This window comes from Pygocentrus nattereri, chromosome 6, assembly GCF_015220715.1.
Source record: "Pygocentrus nattereri isolate fPygNat1 chromosome 6, fPygNat1.pri, whole genome shotgun sequence".
In the NCBI taxonomy this organism is placed as follows: domain Eukaryota; kingdom Metazoa; phylum Chordata; class Actinopteri; order Characiformes; family Serrasalmidae; genus Pygocentrus; species Pygocentrus nattereri.
Genome location: NC_051216.1, coordinates 27,352,694 through 27,368,296, shown reverse-complemented (window position 1 = coordinate 27,368,296; position 15,603 = coordinate 27,352,694). Strand labels below are relative to the sequence as shown.

Sequence of the window (15,603 nt, the reverse complement as noted above, 5' to 3'; positions counted from 1 at the left end):
GACTGCCCCCACAGTATAACGAAGCCACCACCCTCCCCTACTGTAGGGATCAAGAAATTGAGCCTGCAAAGTGCTCTTGGTGAACCTACACTTGCCCTCGCCCACAAGACGAGAATATGGAGAAAGGTGACTCATCTGACAAGATCACTTCTCTGTGGGCCACTGTCTAATATTTTTACACCTCTGAGCTGTCAAATGAGCATTCATCTTTGTATTGTGGGGTTTATGCACTGCAGCCATTCATAAACCTCCCTCTCTGAATAGTTATGGATTGATTGTTCTTGCTGACACAGCATGCACTGATATCGTCAATCACTTGAGGAGCAGTTGAAGCGTTGTAGTGACTGAAGCTCCTGCCATCCATAATGAATGAATGAATGAACCCTCTTTATATTCTTACCTGTTTATTCATTAGGATGTATATAACTGGGTTGATGACGGTGCTGGTCTTGGCTAGGAGAGAGGGCACCACGCTCGCAACAGGTGTAATGATTCCTGGCTGACCAAACGTGGCCATTATAGCCACCACGCTGTAGGGTGTCCAGCACAGCAGGTAGCACACCACTGTCGTGATCACCATAAACAACACATGGAACTCCCTCCTCCGAGCTGCTGACTTACGAATCTTCCCTACCTGAAAAGAGAGAATTAACACAAATGGTTTGGTTTTTTAAGTGCTTTCTAGGAATGTTTTGTGGTAGAACGATCTAGAATGTGTATGCATATGTGCTTGGTTGATACTTGTACATCTTTCTAACTTTGAGAGCTTTTCGACCGGCTAATCAATTTCACCTCAACGTTCAACATATAGTGATACATATCCATTTGTTTCCCTTGCTTGTGTAGCACACATGGCCAAGTGCACTCCTAGACATACAGGTTTCAAAATTGTCCTTGGTTTAGAGAGTACAGTTCTAGGAAAAATCCTTAAATGTTCCACAACATGGAAAACTGAATTTCCCTCACTTTTTTGAAACCAAAAGGTTTTGATTAATATGTAAACATTTTTAAAGTTTCAAGAGTCCACGCAGTCCATTTATGTAAACTATGCTACCAAAATAGCCTTTTGGAAGTCATTGTGATGTCATGAGAACCATCTAATTTACTTGCATATGTCTATCTACTCAGCTCATTCATCCTATATCAGTCCTAAAGGCACAAAACAATGTGTTTAATTCTAAGGGATTAGGAATTAAATTAAAAGAAATTTTAAAATAACCATTCTTAGTAGATAGAATCACACAGGTAAACCCAAAATAAGAAATGCATAATATGGGCCCTTTAATTGGTACAGAACCTTTATGTGGAGGGTCTTTAAACTTTAAAAAGGTTCGCTCATATAAAAACTGGTCCTTTAATAAATCAGCCACTGAAAGGTCAGAGGATATGGCAATGTCGTTGAGCTTTACCTGTGTCATGTATGTATTCCTGCCTATTCCATTCAGTCACAGGCAGAACACAGAACGTCTACCTGATCTATCAGTCTTTGTCTTGAAAGGCTCAGAGACAAAGCAAAAGATGCCAGGAGGACAAAAAAAGGGGGAGTGAAAGAATTAGTTAACAAACCGTGAAGGACACAGATGTGAGAACAAGTGTAGTTCATTTTTTTTCTTGACATATTGCAAAGGGAACAAAGCCCACTTTGACGTTCAATAAAGGATCATGCACCTTGTTGTTTGTTCTGCACAAAGATTGCTACCATTTACACACTAATATGTGTAAGCATAGGTGTGTGTAAAGTGTTTAGTACTGAAGTGAACGCATCTACTCCTCAGCATAGTCATTAAAATAAGCCAGACATGAACAGGCCTTGTTTCAATTATTTTTCACATTTAGTTCACAACAGATCACAAAGTCATGGAATTCTTTTGATGAACAATTCCTTTAGATACTACTCAGTATCCTTCTTTATGAGCAAAAATGGTCCTTTGAGCCACAGTTCACTCACATCATTCCTACTATATCAATACTTCAAAGGCTAGAGCACCTTTAACTTTTAGCTAAAAATAAGTGAACTTAATTATTCTAGTATGAGAAAGAGATCCATTGATGTTCATTACTAGGTCAGATTTTAAGACATCGGTTCCCAGTGCTGTGTAGGAAAGAAATCCATATAGATGGAAAACCCAAAAGACCTGACCTTAATATTACTAGCAAAGTTATAATTAAATCGGTATTTTAATATCCCAGTTGAAGCTTTGTACTGGTCAGTCTTAACAGCCAAGTAATCAGGCATGAATAATCTATCTAGATTTAAGGATAGGGTTAGTCTCCCTTCCTTAGTTAAATGTACATTACTAGTCCAAATCTCACACACATCATCTAAACCGTTTATCCTTCTGGGTCGCAGGGCAGTGCTGGAGCTGGGGGCACTTCTGCTGCTATGCAGCACTGTCTCTGCTGCACTACCAGGGATTGACTGACATAATGTTCGGCCAATCATTTCAGGGCTCATGTCATGTCAGACCTGGGGGAGGGGCTGTGTTTATACATTGCAAATTAATCAATGGCCGAGCTGAAGACAGGATTTTGCTAAAAGCTCACTAAAATAAATATTAGACCTAAAATCTATAATATACAAAGTGAAACAGGGTGAACATATCCATGTATAATATGATTTTTTTTGTAGCAAATTATGGTCAGTATAGGTGGCTATGTTTTTTTTTTTTCTTCTTTTCTTTACTTGATTACTTGACTGTAGCTAGTTTGGCTAATTGTAGTGATGTTTGGGTTAAAATTCGGTAAAGAAAAGTGGCTAGGCTAACACAAACACATGCTTAACAGCTGACAAGCCAACCAGTTTATCCTTTAGAGTTTCTGGTCAACCTCCCTTCATTTTTAGATTTCTCTTCAGTATTTAGAAACAGTGACACCAGTATTTGCCATGTATTTGCCCTGTTTGCCAGATTCTTGCAATTGCTGCAGGTGGTAAATGCAGTGAAGAAGCTGACTCCACTTCAGCTTTATGTGAAAAGGTCATTATACCACAGTTTTATATTCCTCAATTCCTCAACCTGTAGATGTACATTACAAGGCAGCAGCAAAAAGCACAGCATATATAGTCATAAGCATAGCTACCTGTCTGCTGAATTTATTTTTAAAAATAAATAAATAAATCAGTTGCTGATTGAGTGTCACAGAATCTTACAGGACTGAGGTGGAAACCCTACCACACTACAGAATAATCAGGCCAGTTCTGTAGCTGATTCACTCCTGATGATTGCAAAAGGTGTCCAAATTTCAGGCTGGTCTTAAATACAAACTTCTAAGACTGAACTTTGGAGGGGTGGAAAAATATCCCCGCAGATTTCTTTGAAAAACTGAAAGCTGTATTGTCACTGTCTACCTCTAGACTGGAGCATGGGGGTCCTTCTTTAAAAAAAGGACAAGAAAAACAACCACAGGTATACGTCTACAATACATCCAAAAACACCCCTGCTGTCAGTGCTAGACCACATCACACTGTCTGCTACCTCTTTTAGCACTCTTCTGGCTCTTCAAGCCTCTGGAGTCCCCTACTTTCATGCACATACAGTATCTTCAAAAGGCCATGGAAAGTCCACGGATCCATCTTGTTCTTTTTAATGGACTCACAATGTCTTCAAAAGGTCTCTGGAAATTTTTTTGCACTTGGTAGGTTATGTTATTGTATGTCTGAGGTGTCCATTCTTATCTGCAGAGAGCCGGTGTGGCTGCAGGTCTTAAATAAATACAGTATCTGTCCAGATTATCCTATGGTATAGGGTAGTGATACATTGCTCAAGTCTGTTGTTTTTATATGTCCACTTTCGGGGCAGATTTGGTGATTCTGGGGCTTTAGGCAAAAGACAGGATAGAGGACCCCCGGCAGGCACACATTTTAAGTCCGTTTAAAACACTCTGGGCGTGTGAGTGGGACAGCCATCTGCAGTGCAAAAAGCTGCATAAATCATGGCAGTTATATAATATAAAATCAAAGATAATCAAACAAAATTATTTTCTTTATTTCTAGTGTAATTATCTCACTATATTGTGAAATTATGTCACTATAACATTTTGAGGGATTAGTCATTTAAATGGATTACTTTTAGAGTAATTGCCCCAATACTGGAGCTACTGTATCTACATTGACTCTAGCATTATGTACACTCTGCTTGAGTTACCTTTGGGAGTATAGTGACAAACTTTTTGCTTTCCTTACTTCTTGCGCTTCTCTGTTCCTGGATCACTTTTGTTTAATTTTCCATTTCTAATAGGTTATTAAAAATCAACATGTACACTAATCTAATTTGTATTATTATGGAGCCCTTGGCTCATGGGGGCCCTAGGCATGTGTCTACCTTTGCCTAATGCAAACACTACTCCTGTCTTGAGACCAGACTTAAGTACTACAACACTGCTTGCCAATGATTTTGTGGCTGGCTTCACATGTCTTGTAGGAAGTATGTGCTGGGCTTCACCCTGGAGCCTAGCTAGCAAGTGCGAATTGGCCATTAATAAATTAGCGAGAAAATATGGATAAAAAGAAAAAAAAACAGCGCATGTGTTTAAAGATTCACCTGAATGCGAGTGATGTACTGTTTATCTGTTGTCACCTGTCAGGAATTAAATACAATGTTCCGTCTGTTGTATAGCACTCTTCATCTTTTTAAACATGCCTCGCAGATGAACTTGACATAATGATAGCAAAGAGAAACCCTTTCTTCTTTTCTGAATAACAACTACAACATCCACTGCTTCATACTTCTAGAATACTGAATCAGAGAGACCTTGATGTTAGGAACCTCTTTTTGTTTTACTGATTATGGCTATAAGAAATAAAAATGAGAAGCAGGCCAGGTCTCACCTGTTTGACAGCACAGAGTAGCCTGCCATAGCTGTAGACCATGACCAGCACTGGCAGGCCCAGGCAGAAGATGAAGAGGCAGATGATGTACGCATGAGACTGTGGTGAGCGTTGGGTCCATGACACAGAACAGCTGGTGCCAGCCCCTTCTAGACCATAGCTGCTCCAGCCCAGCAGTGGGGGCACTGTCCAGATTAGAGAGTACAGCCACGAGCCTCCCACTGCTAGCAAGGGCTTACGGTAGTTTGGACCCTGCTTGTTATACACCGTCAGTGTGCTGTAGCGGTCATACGACAGAATCACCAAGGATATCAGAGACACAATACCTGAGGACGAGGGAGAGAGAAAGAGGGACATCAGCGTTAGTAAAATGGCCTGTAAATCCTTGGGCATAGTTAGCTGTTCTTTCTCTCACACAATTATTAAGTGCTGGATAGATTAGATCAGATTGAATTAGATTAAGTGACCCTTATTAGTCTCACAACGGGGCAATTTCACCTCCGCATTTGACCCATCTATGAAGTGAAACACCACATACACACTAGTGAGCACACTTGCCTGGAGCTATGGGCAGCCCTATCCACAGCGCCCCAGATTTCTAAACTATAACCCCTTAATATCAAGTATGTATTAGAAAGGGAGTAAACATAATACTTTCACAACCTATGATGTCTTACCATCTTCTGATGTTAATGCAGTTACTGTAAGGCAGCGAGGAGCTGAGGGTCATCCAGGGGTGTGTTGAGGCATTTGTCTGATTTTTGTCTCTTCATTTCTGCCAGTTTGTTAAGGCAGTTGCCAGGCTTTTGTCCTGTCGTGATAGAGGTCTATGAAACATACACTTTTGCTGCAACTGAAAATTGGCATAAACTGATAGAATAATAACAATTGCAGTATCTTGGAAGAAGAAGCCCCCAGGGAAGGAATATCATTAGGCAAATAATATAATCATATTAACTGACAGCCGCCTCAATTTCACATAAAATATAACACAGGTTTTCTGTGTTGTACTTTGATTACTAACACAACTTTTTGAAAAATGCTAATTATTTGAATTAATATAAAATACATTCTGTAAAATTTAGATGACAAATTGTTATGAGATTCATGGAGGGGGCGTCTTGCATAGATAGTGAGGCATAATGCCCATTTTAAAAATGTACATTTTTTTATGGTACAAAAACAAATCTGTCTGCTCTTCCAGTTTATTCTCTCCTGTCTGTGTGTAGGCTTATGCATCATCATCCTGTATGTACTAAACTCATGTACTGAGATGCTTCATAGTAATGGGACATTCTTAAGAGGGGCCTCTTCACTCATTTTTACACACATGCAAAGAAGCATATGAATTGTTTTTGTAATTATTTATCTTATAGATAAAAAGACATGAGATGTAAAGGACTTGATCTCAAGTTCATAGTAGAAGAATGGGAAAGACTTATGAGAGTGAAACATTGCATCAGGGCCTGTGTTAACCAAAGAGAGCTCTGAGACATGCCACAGAAGGACTTTTGGTTCCCTAAAGAACCTTTTATGGATGGAATATTCCAGCGTCTACCAAATTAACCTCTGTTTCCTGCATTTGTGATGTATAGTCAGTTATCACGTATAACAGTTTACACATGTGGCTGTTCTTGGTAAAAGAACAAAAATCTCATTCATTAAAACCCACTGTTTTCTATCATGTGTTTTTTTCTGTTTTTTTTAACCCAGTACAGAGAAATGTGTATAAATCATTGCTTGTGGTAAATGACCATAAGGCAGAGACATGCCTCAGTAAATATTTCTCCTAGGCAAAAAAGCCCAGTAGTCTTTCACGTGTCTCCTCTTTGGCTGTGGTACAGACCTTAATATAACCAAACTCAATAACACTCATGTTTCTCTGCAACTGAATAAAAGACAAGAATCTCAACATAAACTCAACCACTTCACCATTTAGCATCCAAGAAACCTCTCTGTTGATGCTGCGAGCGACTAGTATAATTTTTTATCTGGGACTGAAATATCTCCTGTCTCTTTATTGTCTAATGTTATTTCTACTGAGTTTACAGGTAGACCACAGGGGGGGCTTGATTCCGTGTACAAGTGCCCTCTTGGTTGTTATATATAATAATCATATTTTGTGTTGTAATACTCAGGTGCTTTACCCCTTTAGACTTCACAGTGACCAGTGTAGTGGGAAACGTTACAGCCTTGTACACTGAAAACCCTTTTATGCTATATGTGGTTCTCTCTGAAACATAATTTACTCTCTATATAATATGACACAGTAAAGTGAATTTAATTCATTATCATGTTGCCCTTTTTCCCTTTGAGCACCTGCCAGCTTTTACTGTGGTGTATTCCTTTAAAGAACCATTCAATGAAACGTACTTCAGTGAACCAAAGGTGGTTTTTCTTTAAAATGCCTCCAAAGAACCTTTTGGCCCCTTTATTTTGAAACATGTAGAATTGAGAATAGGAGAGAGGGAATGAATGGAGCAGGAAGAACAGAAAAGAGGATAAATGGAAGTAAAATCAATAGAGTCATTGACAGAAAGGGATGAAGAATAAATGGAAGCGCACACACACTCACCACACTCACAATCACAAGCTGAAAGGTTGTTTCCCAGGGCTGTGGTAAGTGCATCCCCGCTTCACAGGAGCCTGAGCTGAGACACACACACACACACACACACACTCACCACACACACAATCACAAGCTGAAAGGTTGTTTCCCAGGGCTGTGGTAAGTGCATCCCCGCTTCACAGGAGCCTGAGCTGAGACACACACACACACACACACACTCACCACACACACAATCACAAGCTGAAAGGTTGTTTCCCAGGGCTGTGGTAAGTGCATCCCCGCTTCACAGGAGCCTGAGCTGAGACACACACACACACACACAGCAGCAGCATGGCTTCACACTGCCAGCACTTACAGAACTCGCAGCACAAAAGCCACCCTACCTCAGTCACCTGCTGAGCAAAACCCTCTCAGATCAGCTAATCAACAGAGATCAGCTAGTACTATAATGGAAACACTTGAAATGGATGAAATGGATTTGAACTGAGAACGATTAAGGAAAAAATTCAAGTAGCTTCATCACTAGATCTAAGGATCGGGTACCCTGAGAGTTATATATGTTGGATCTTGTCTTTTTGTATACCCAATCTTAAAGCTACTGAACCTACGAAAAGAATACAGCCATTCACAGTGAGCAAAAAAGCTTAAAATATTTATTTAAAAAAAATTTATTTATTTTTAATTCTGTATAATGAAATAGCTAATATGTCAATAAAGTCATTCAGAGTGGTTCCATGTGAATTGCTTTATTCTAGAGAAAGGTGCCATGTCAACATTGTTCACAGTGATGGTGATAGGAACCAGAGGTCTGAAGATTTTTATCCCTCAAAAAGCTGCAGTTCTTTTTTTTTTGGTAAGGTAAGGTTTTGGCCTTAAACTGTAAAAAAAATGTATAGAGGTATATATGCATGGTGCTGTAAGGCAAAATAGTTCCTATTTTTTGAAAGTTTCATCAACAATTATTGGCAAGCCCGGTAATGATAAACTTACTGTTTTTTGACCTTTTATTCAAAATATTAGCAATAATCTAACTTTTATTTAATGATATAATGATTGAAAGAAAAATCTAAATCTTGTCATTAAAAAAAAAAAATCTGTGTCCCACAAAAAGAAATTCGCAAGAGTGAAATCTAACTGAAGCATATTCAAACTCATATTTAATTTTCTTAAATTCACACTCAGACCACATCTCTGTGATGCTCATTCCAGCATATAGAACGCTTATCAGATGTGCCAAACCAGACCAGAAACAAGTGAGAACCTGGCTGCCAGGAGCTCTCTATGCTCTTCAGGACTGTTTAGAGCACACTGACTGGGAGATGTTCAGAGAAGCAGCAACATCTGGTGATTCCATCAACCTGGAGGAGTATATAGAATCAGTGACTGTCTACATCAGCAAGTGCATTGATGATATTACTGTCTCCAAACTCATCACTACACACCCCAACCAGAAACCATGAATGACTGTAGAGGTGCGCATGCTGCTGAGAACCCGTGACAAGGCTTTCAAGCCTCAGGGTGGCAAGAGCCAAGCTTTCCCAGGCCATCAAAGAGGCTAAGCGTGCCTACTCAAAGAAAACCCACAATCATTTTTAAAACGCTGCTGCCACACGACACATGTGGCAGGGCATCACCAACTAGAAGTCACCTCCACCTGCTTGTTACAGTGATGCCTCCTTTCCAGATGCGCTTAATAACTTACATGCTTGATTTGAAGCACAGAACGGCACGACAGCGAGGAAAACCACACCTCCTCCAAGTGAGCAGGTACTGTGTCTATCCACAGCTGATGTGCGGAGAACTCTACACAGAGTCAACCCACGAAAAGCACCAGGATCCGACAGCATACCAGGCAGAGTGCTCAGAGCCTGCTGGGCCTGAACACCTCCCTCTGTAACTGGGTCCTGGATTTCCTGACTGAGAGACCTCAGTTAAGCACCACCATACTGAGCGCTGGTGCCCCTCAAGATTGTGTGCTTAGTCTGCTGCTGTTTACTCTGATGACTCATGACTGTACTGAAAAGTACAGCTCAAACCATAATCATCAAATACACTGATGACATGACTGTGGTGGGTCTGATCAGCAAGAATGATGAGTCAGCATTCAGAGAGGAGGTTCAGTGGGTAACAGACGGAACCAACAACTCTCTGAGTTGTTGTGGACAAAACTAAGGAGATGGATGTTGACTTCCAAAGAGTATAAGGTGACCACCCCCCACTTAACATCTCCGGCTCTGCTGTGGAAATCGTCAAGAGCACTAAGTGCCATCACTTCCAGACTCTGCAACAGCTTTGTTCTGCAAGCAATCAGGATTTTAAACTCACAAGCACTGATCTGAAAGCCCCCCTCACATGCATACTCTACACTCACACTCACACACACACACACACACACACACACACACACACACACACACACACACACACACACATCTCTTTTGATGCTCTACTTGCATCTGGAACATCGCTGCTAACACTGTGTTTACACTGTTTACTCAAGTTTTACTACCTCAGTAAAACTGCTGTGTTTATGTATGTTATCTGACTGTGTAAACTCACAGATTACAGCATGTTTAAAATCTTTCCACCTTTTTCTCACTACCTCATGTGCAGAAATGTGTGCTCCTCCGGTGCTGCACTGTCCTGTCTGTTTACTGTGTCTAATGTCTGTTTATCTTATTTATTATATTGTTTCTAGTTGAATTTTTGTTTACACACTATGTCTGCACATTTGCACTTTATACTTTTTGTTCCTTGTTGCACCGTGTTGTTCCTGGAGGAATGTAATTTCACTCCACTGTGTACTTGTACATTGATGGAATGACAATAAAAGCCTCTTGACTTGATTAGGAACACTTCAGTGATTAGCCATGACTTCCTGATTCACTAGGGAATATATAGGACAGAGGTCACTAATAGGTGGACCGCGGTCCAAATCTAGACCCAGATGCATGTATCTAGGCCCACATATTGAAATGCTCATGTGGCCCACATGTCTCAAAACAGATCTGGGCCACTTCTGTCAGTGACAAAATTGATCTGAGGTTCACTGAACTGAGGTAGGACGTTTATGAAACAAATCTTTTTCATGGTGTAGTAAACATTTTAGACACAGAGGCTTGCAAGCAGAACTACCTGAGTAGCGTAGTGGGCTCAGAATTTGTTCATTAATCAGGAAATCGTGAGTTCAAATTCCATCAACATCATAGCCATCTGCAACTGGTAGTCCAAGAGTGTTAAACACCACCTCTCCCTGAGCCTCATAACACTGCATCATGACACTGTGCAGTTTTTGTAATGACCTGGTTTTTGAGTTGTGGGTCAGTTCTGGCAGTGGTGGTTTAAAGGTGGCTGAGATGTGGCCCTGTAATGGCTGTAAACAGCCTGGGTTCTGGCAACAGCATCTGGCCCACCTCTGTGCCTTCATTCTGTGTGGTATGTGGGCCACATCTAAATGCCAGATTGTCATTGATCTAAATGTCAAATGTGCTATCTGGGTATGACAACTGCTATCACATGTTTATGGCATGCCTATATCAGCGTGAAGTAGCCGGTTTGTGATAAGGTGATACAGACTTGAGTGTAATAAGGTTAATAGGAGAATACTGTCATGTTATACTGTCATACAGTTATACTGTCATAACAGCAGCTGTTCTTTTTACATTGTGTGAACATTTCCTGGTGATTGGACTGAAAGAAATAGTCCAAAATAAATTAGTTTTTCTTCTTGTATCAAATCTGTTGTCACATCATATTTACACAGATGTGAAGTTGAGTGAAAATCTTCATAGGTGTGAAACTCCCTTGTAGAATATAAATACAAAAAATATACATATAAGAAGGAAAATGTAAGTATATATATATACACCGACTCTAAATATACACACATACACAATATAAACTAATTTAAGAGATATGAGGTTCTGTTATGATGGCAATATGTGCATCGCTAACAGCTTTTTGTTACATATTCTAAATATTTTTAATACAGCTTGTTGTACATTCAACATTCAACTCAGAATTTTCACAACCGACTAAGAATTTCTACTTTTTCACATGGCACACTGGCAGAAAGTGAGAATGTGAGTTCAGGCTAATATGTGCATATTTCACCTCAGCATGACTTATTTGTCAAATATCAGCAGTCTTGTTTAGCAGTGGAGGCACATTGTCAGTGTGTGACACTAGAGGGGACTGTGTTGCCTTAATTGTTGTCTTGCCTTGTTGAGCAACAGAACAATCCTTTTAAACGGGCTTGGGTGGGTGCAGATACCATTTTTACTAACAGGAACACCTACAAACCAGCTGCTTAGGAACAATCACTAAACAACAGAAAGATAAATCTAAATTTTACAGCTGTGAGTAGTTTTGAGATACTCTTTTTTCCATATGCCAGATTCTCAACTTGCTGGCATTTGTGAATATACAATCTATTTTAAAAATACTGTGTACTATCTACTCAAAATGATATTTTCAAACTGTATTATCTCACAGTATTTTTTGCATATTTGGATGTCTTTTTACAAAATGTCAATGTGATTTAATCACTGAGATTTAAACAGTCATCGACAGTGGTTTGATATGAAATGGTTCCCTGTAGAGAAACTTAAAGCAACAATTTCTTCACAGTGGTGGTGAAAGGAACCAGGGGTTGCAACATCTTCAATGCAGATATAGTCATGTTATTATTGAACTAATGTCTGCAATTTCCCATCGGTGATCCTTTGAGATTCTTTGTCCACTCAAATCATCCTCCTCGCTGTGTGTGGGGTCAGTACAGTCATATGTCCTTTTCCCGGCAGATTGTTAAAATCTCCAGTTGTTTTAAGTTTCTTAATTATTGCCCTGATAGTGGAAATAGGGCATTTTCTACTGTTTAGCTATTTTCTTGTAGCTGAAATTTGTGCAGCTCACTAATCTTTTGGCATACATCATTGCTGTTTTCTCTGGTCTTCCTAATAACAATGAATGAGGGAATTTGGCCTGTGTTTCATGTCGTATATCTTAATTCAATTAATATATATTAATAATAATATATATTATACATGTACCTATTAATTACAATTCAGTAAGGTCCAGTTAGAGAAAATATTCTCAAGCAAAGGTCCAGAACTTCATAACGTCTAACTTGCATTATAATTCAGTGCCATATACTGAAGTAGCCTAGTAGGTATGTCAACATCTTATGCAGTCAACAACTGAATATCAAATCACATACACAAGTACAATTCAGTCATATTTCAACAACATTTCTTGTTAGATTTCTCTTTTTGGAGCACGTCATGTAAAATCATTTCCCTCTGACTCACTTTCTTCTCCTACTGCTCTCTCCCCTCATCCCTCCACTGTGTGTGCGCCACTCACTTGAGTCTCAGTGCTCATCGTAATGCAGAGATCTGATTGGCTGAGTAGTGTCATGTGTGATATTAACAACACGTGATTGGTCTGTGAGTCTCCCGGCAAGCTAAAAGGGTACCGTAAAGGGTAGAAATGTTACTCCAAGTAAAATAGGACCACCCCGTCGAAATTAAGTAATTCTCTGTAGTTATAGGTCCATATCCACATATGTATGCATAACATGTAGTTAGCCCATGCCGACCATGAGCCAGCAGTGCCATATCTTTGCCAGAAGTGACCCACATCCACATGCTGTCTGGGTATGCTGTCGTAAAGTGTTATGGCAAACTATTCCATGACGTTTTACCACTACTCTTACCACAGATGTCATAATATTTGATGTCATGATAGCTTATGATAGTGTACTTGAGTTATCAGTCATCACAGGAAGTGTTATGACATAACATAATCCCGGTTAAAGATTGGCGAGGGTGCTTTTAGCCACTATGGCCCAAAGCTTTGGAACTCTCTTCCTGAGGAGCTAAGAGGCATTACATCCCTGTACAGCTTCAAGAGTAATCTTAAAACCTTCCTGTTTAGATCTGCTTTTAGTTAAGAAACTTTTGTCTGTTCTATCTTTTTCATTTTATCTTTTTCAGTTTATTTCATTATTTTATTTTGTTTCCTTCTATCTTTATTTCTTTTAATGTGTTTTGCTTATCTTTGTTTTCTTTTTATTTATTCTGTAAAGCACTTTGAGTTGCATGTATGTATGAAAGGTGCTATACAAATAAAGATTATTATTATTATTATTATTATTAATTACTGGTAATGATACAATCACACAGTTAAATTGCTGGACATAATATGACAACCAATGACATGATAACAAGAGAGGAACCATTCATACAGTACACAGATTGAATACTGTAAGTTAACATAAACTATAGTGGTATGTTTTCCATAAAGCCCTGCGATGGACTGGCGACCTGTCCAGGGTGTATCCTGCCTTCTGCCCAGTGACAGCTAGGATAGTTTCCAGCAAGCATTATGTACTGTAATGAGATTGAACTGTAATTATGGTGGGATATGTAATTACAGCATTAGAACTGACAACAAACCCACACCTACAGCTGTGTATAGTTTAGTCCTGTATGTGTTTGTGTTTAAATGACTTTGATGATGGAAAACTCAACTTCTCTTGCTTTATTGAAGTAAAAGATCAAGCACTCCCCAGTCCATATAACCTATATGTGGAAATTAAGCTGCAAAAAGTCTGCTTTCAATTCCTTGTTTCTGTGATGCGACCAAAACTGGTTCTTCTCCTCCCCCCTCTCCAAAACATACACATATAAGGTACAGCCAGCAGGCTAGCCCCACCTAGCCCCTGTAGAAAACCACAGTGAATAAATGCTGTAGAACAACCCCCCTGGAGCTAACAGGAAAAGCATTTTCCAAACATGCTACAATATATTCACCTATTCAGCTTACAGTGCTTTGATCCCAACCGTTTATAGTGAAGTTATAAGGAACCCAGGATGCTTTTTGAATGAGGTGCAGTACAGCACAGCCAATGAAAACAGAGAGCGTTTATCTCAACAACATTAACAAAAACAGCCTGTTTAAAGGGAACAGAGAGAAGGTCATTTAAAAATACATTAGAACTGTTTTTGGTTCATGAAACCACACAAACACTATGAGCAAATATCAACATTAAAAATAAAATAAAACACAGATGTACAGATATGGCATGCGATACTAGAAATCTACTGGAGCTGAACCATTTCAGACCTATGGAAGCTGCTGAGAAGAGGATAAAAGATGGGAAAACACATTGCCTTAGTGTGCTGTCTGAATTGTTTGAAGGACCTATGTGGAGCTACTTCTGTAAGAAGTACCAGAGACACTTCGCATTCTCAATCTGTCGCTTAAGAACATCTTGGTGTAAGTATATGCTGTCACATATAGAATGAGACGGTGACTAATGTGTAGAAAATGCAGTGGGAAGAGAAAAACTCCACATAACAGAATAGGCTGAAACTTACATAATTCAGTCATAAATGAGATTTTATTCTCTTCTGGCTCTGTCCCAGGTACAGTGACTGTCGAGTGAGAGAGAGAGAGAAATCATTTTGTTCTTTGTTATAATTTAGTCATTACAAACAATAGAATCTGTTCTGTTCCTGTTATTTTCCTCTCTCAATTTTCTGTGATAAGAGTTATGAGGTTTCACTGATAATAACAAGGTGTTCTTCACATACTGTATCATTAGAATTTCACTCTGCTCTTCATAATACAAACCAATCTACTCTCTCATCTGTCTCTCTCTCTCTTCCTCTCTTCTGAACATTGTTAATCAGGCAGTGTTGTTTTATTCATAATAACACTTTTTAGGAGGTTCAAGGATTCTTCAATAAATGCAGTGGTGATATAAAGAACCATAGAACCTTGACAACTCAAATAACCATCTAATTGCTATAATGATTTGTTGCAGTTCATAAAATGATTTTGATACGACCTTATTCTTATTGTTGCCTATTATTGTAACTAATGTTGTGTATAATCTCCATAAAGAATAATGTGTTGTATATAGTTCTTTTAAGAACCTCTTAAAATGTTCTATTTGACACCAAGATTTTCCTATTGTTACAAGTATTAGTGGGCAATGTTGAAATATACAGTCATGCACAATTTTGTATTATTATTATTATTTGTCACGGTTGGCCCCTCCCACTACTCCATGTGCCCCTTTGTTTTGGTCTTCCATGTGCATTTGTTTTGATCCTGCCCCCTTGTTTTGTGACTCCGCCCCTGATTTTTTCACCTGTCCCTCCTCTTCCCGGTGACGCCCTGTGTTTGCCCTTTGTTTTCG

General features: G+C 39.2%; 1 protein-coding gene across 1 annotated transcript in view; it reads right to left on the bottom strand.

The window, feature by feature from the left end:
- Positions 1-15,603, bottom strand: part of tmtops2b (teleost multiple tissue opsin 2b) — a 39,832-nt gene that overhangs the window by 8,392 nt on the left and 15,837 nt on the right. Inside the window, exons 2-3 of the mRNA XM_017704676.1 lie at positions 4,826-5,151; positions 401-634 (exon numbers count right to left, since the gene is read on the bottom strand). Coding sequence (XP_017560165.1) covers positions 401-634; positions 4,826-5,151 — 560 coding nt within the window. The remainder of the gene's footprint in view (positions 1-400; positions 635-4,825; positions 5,152-15,603) is intronic.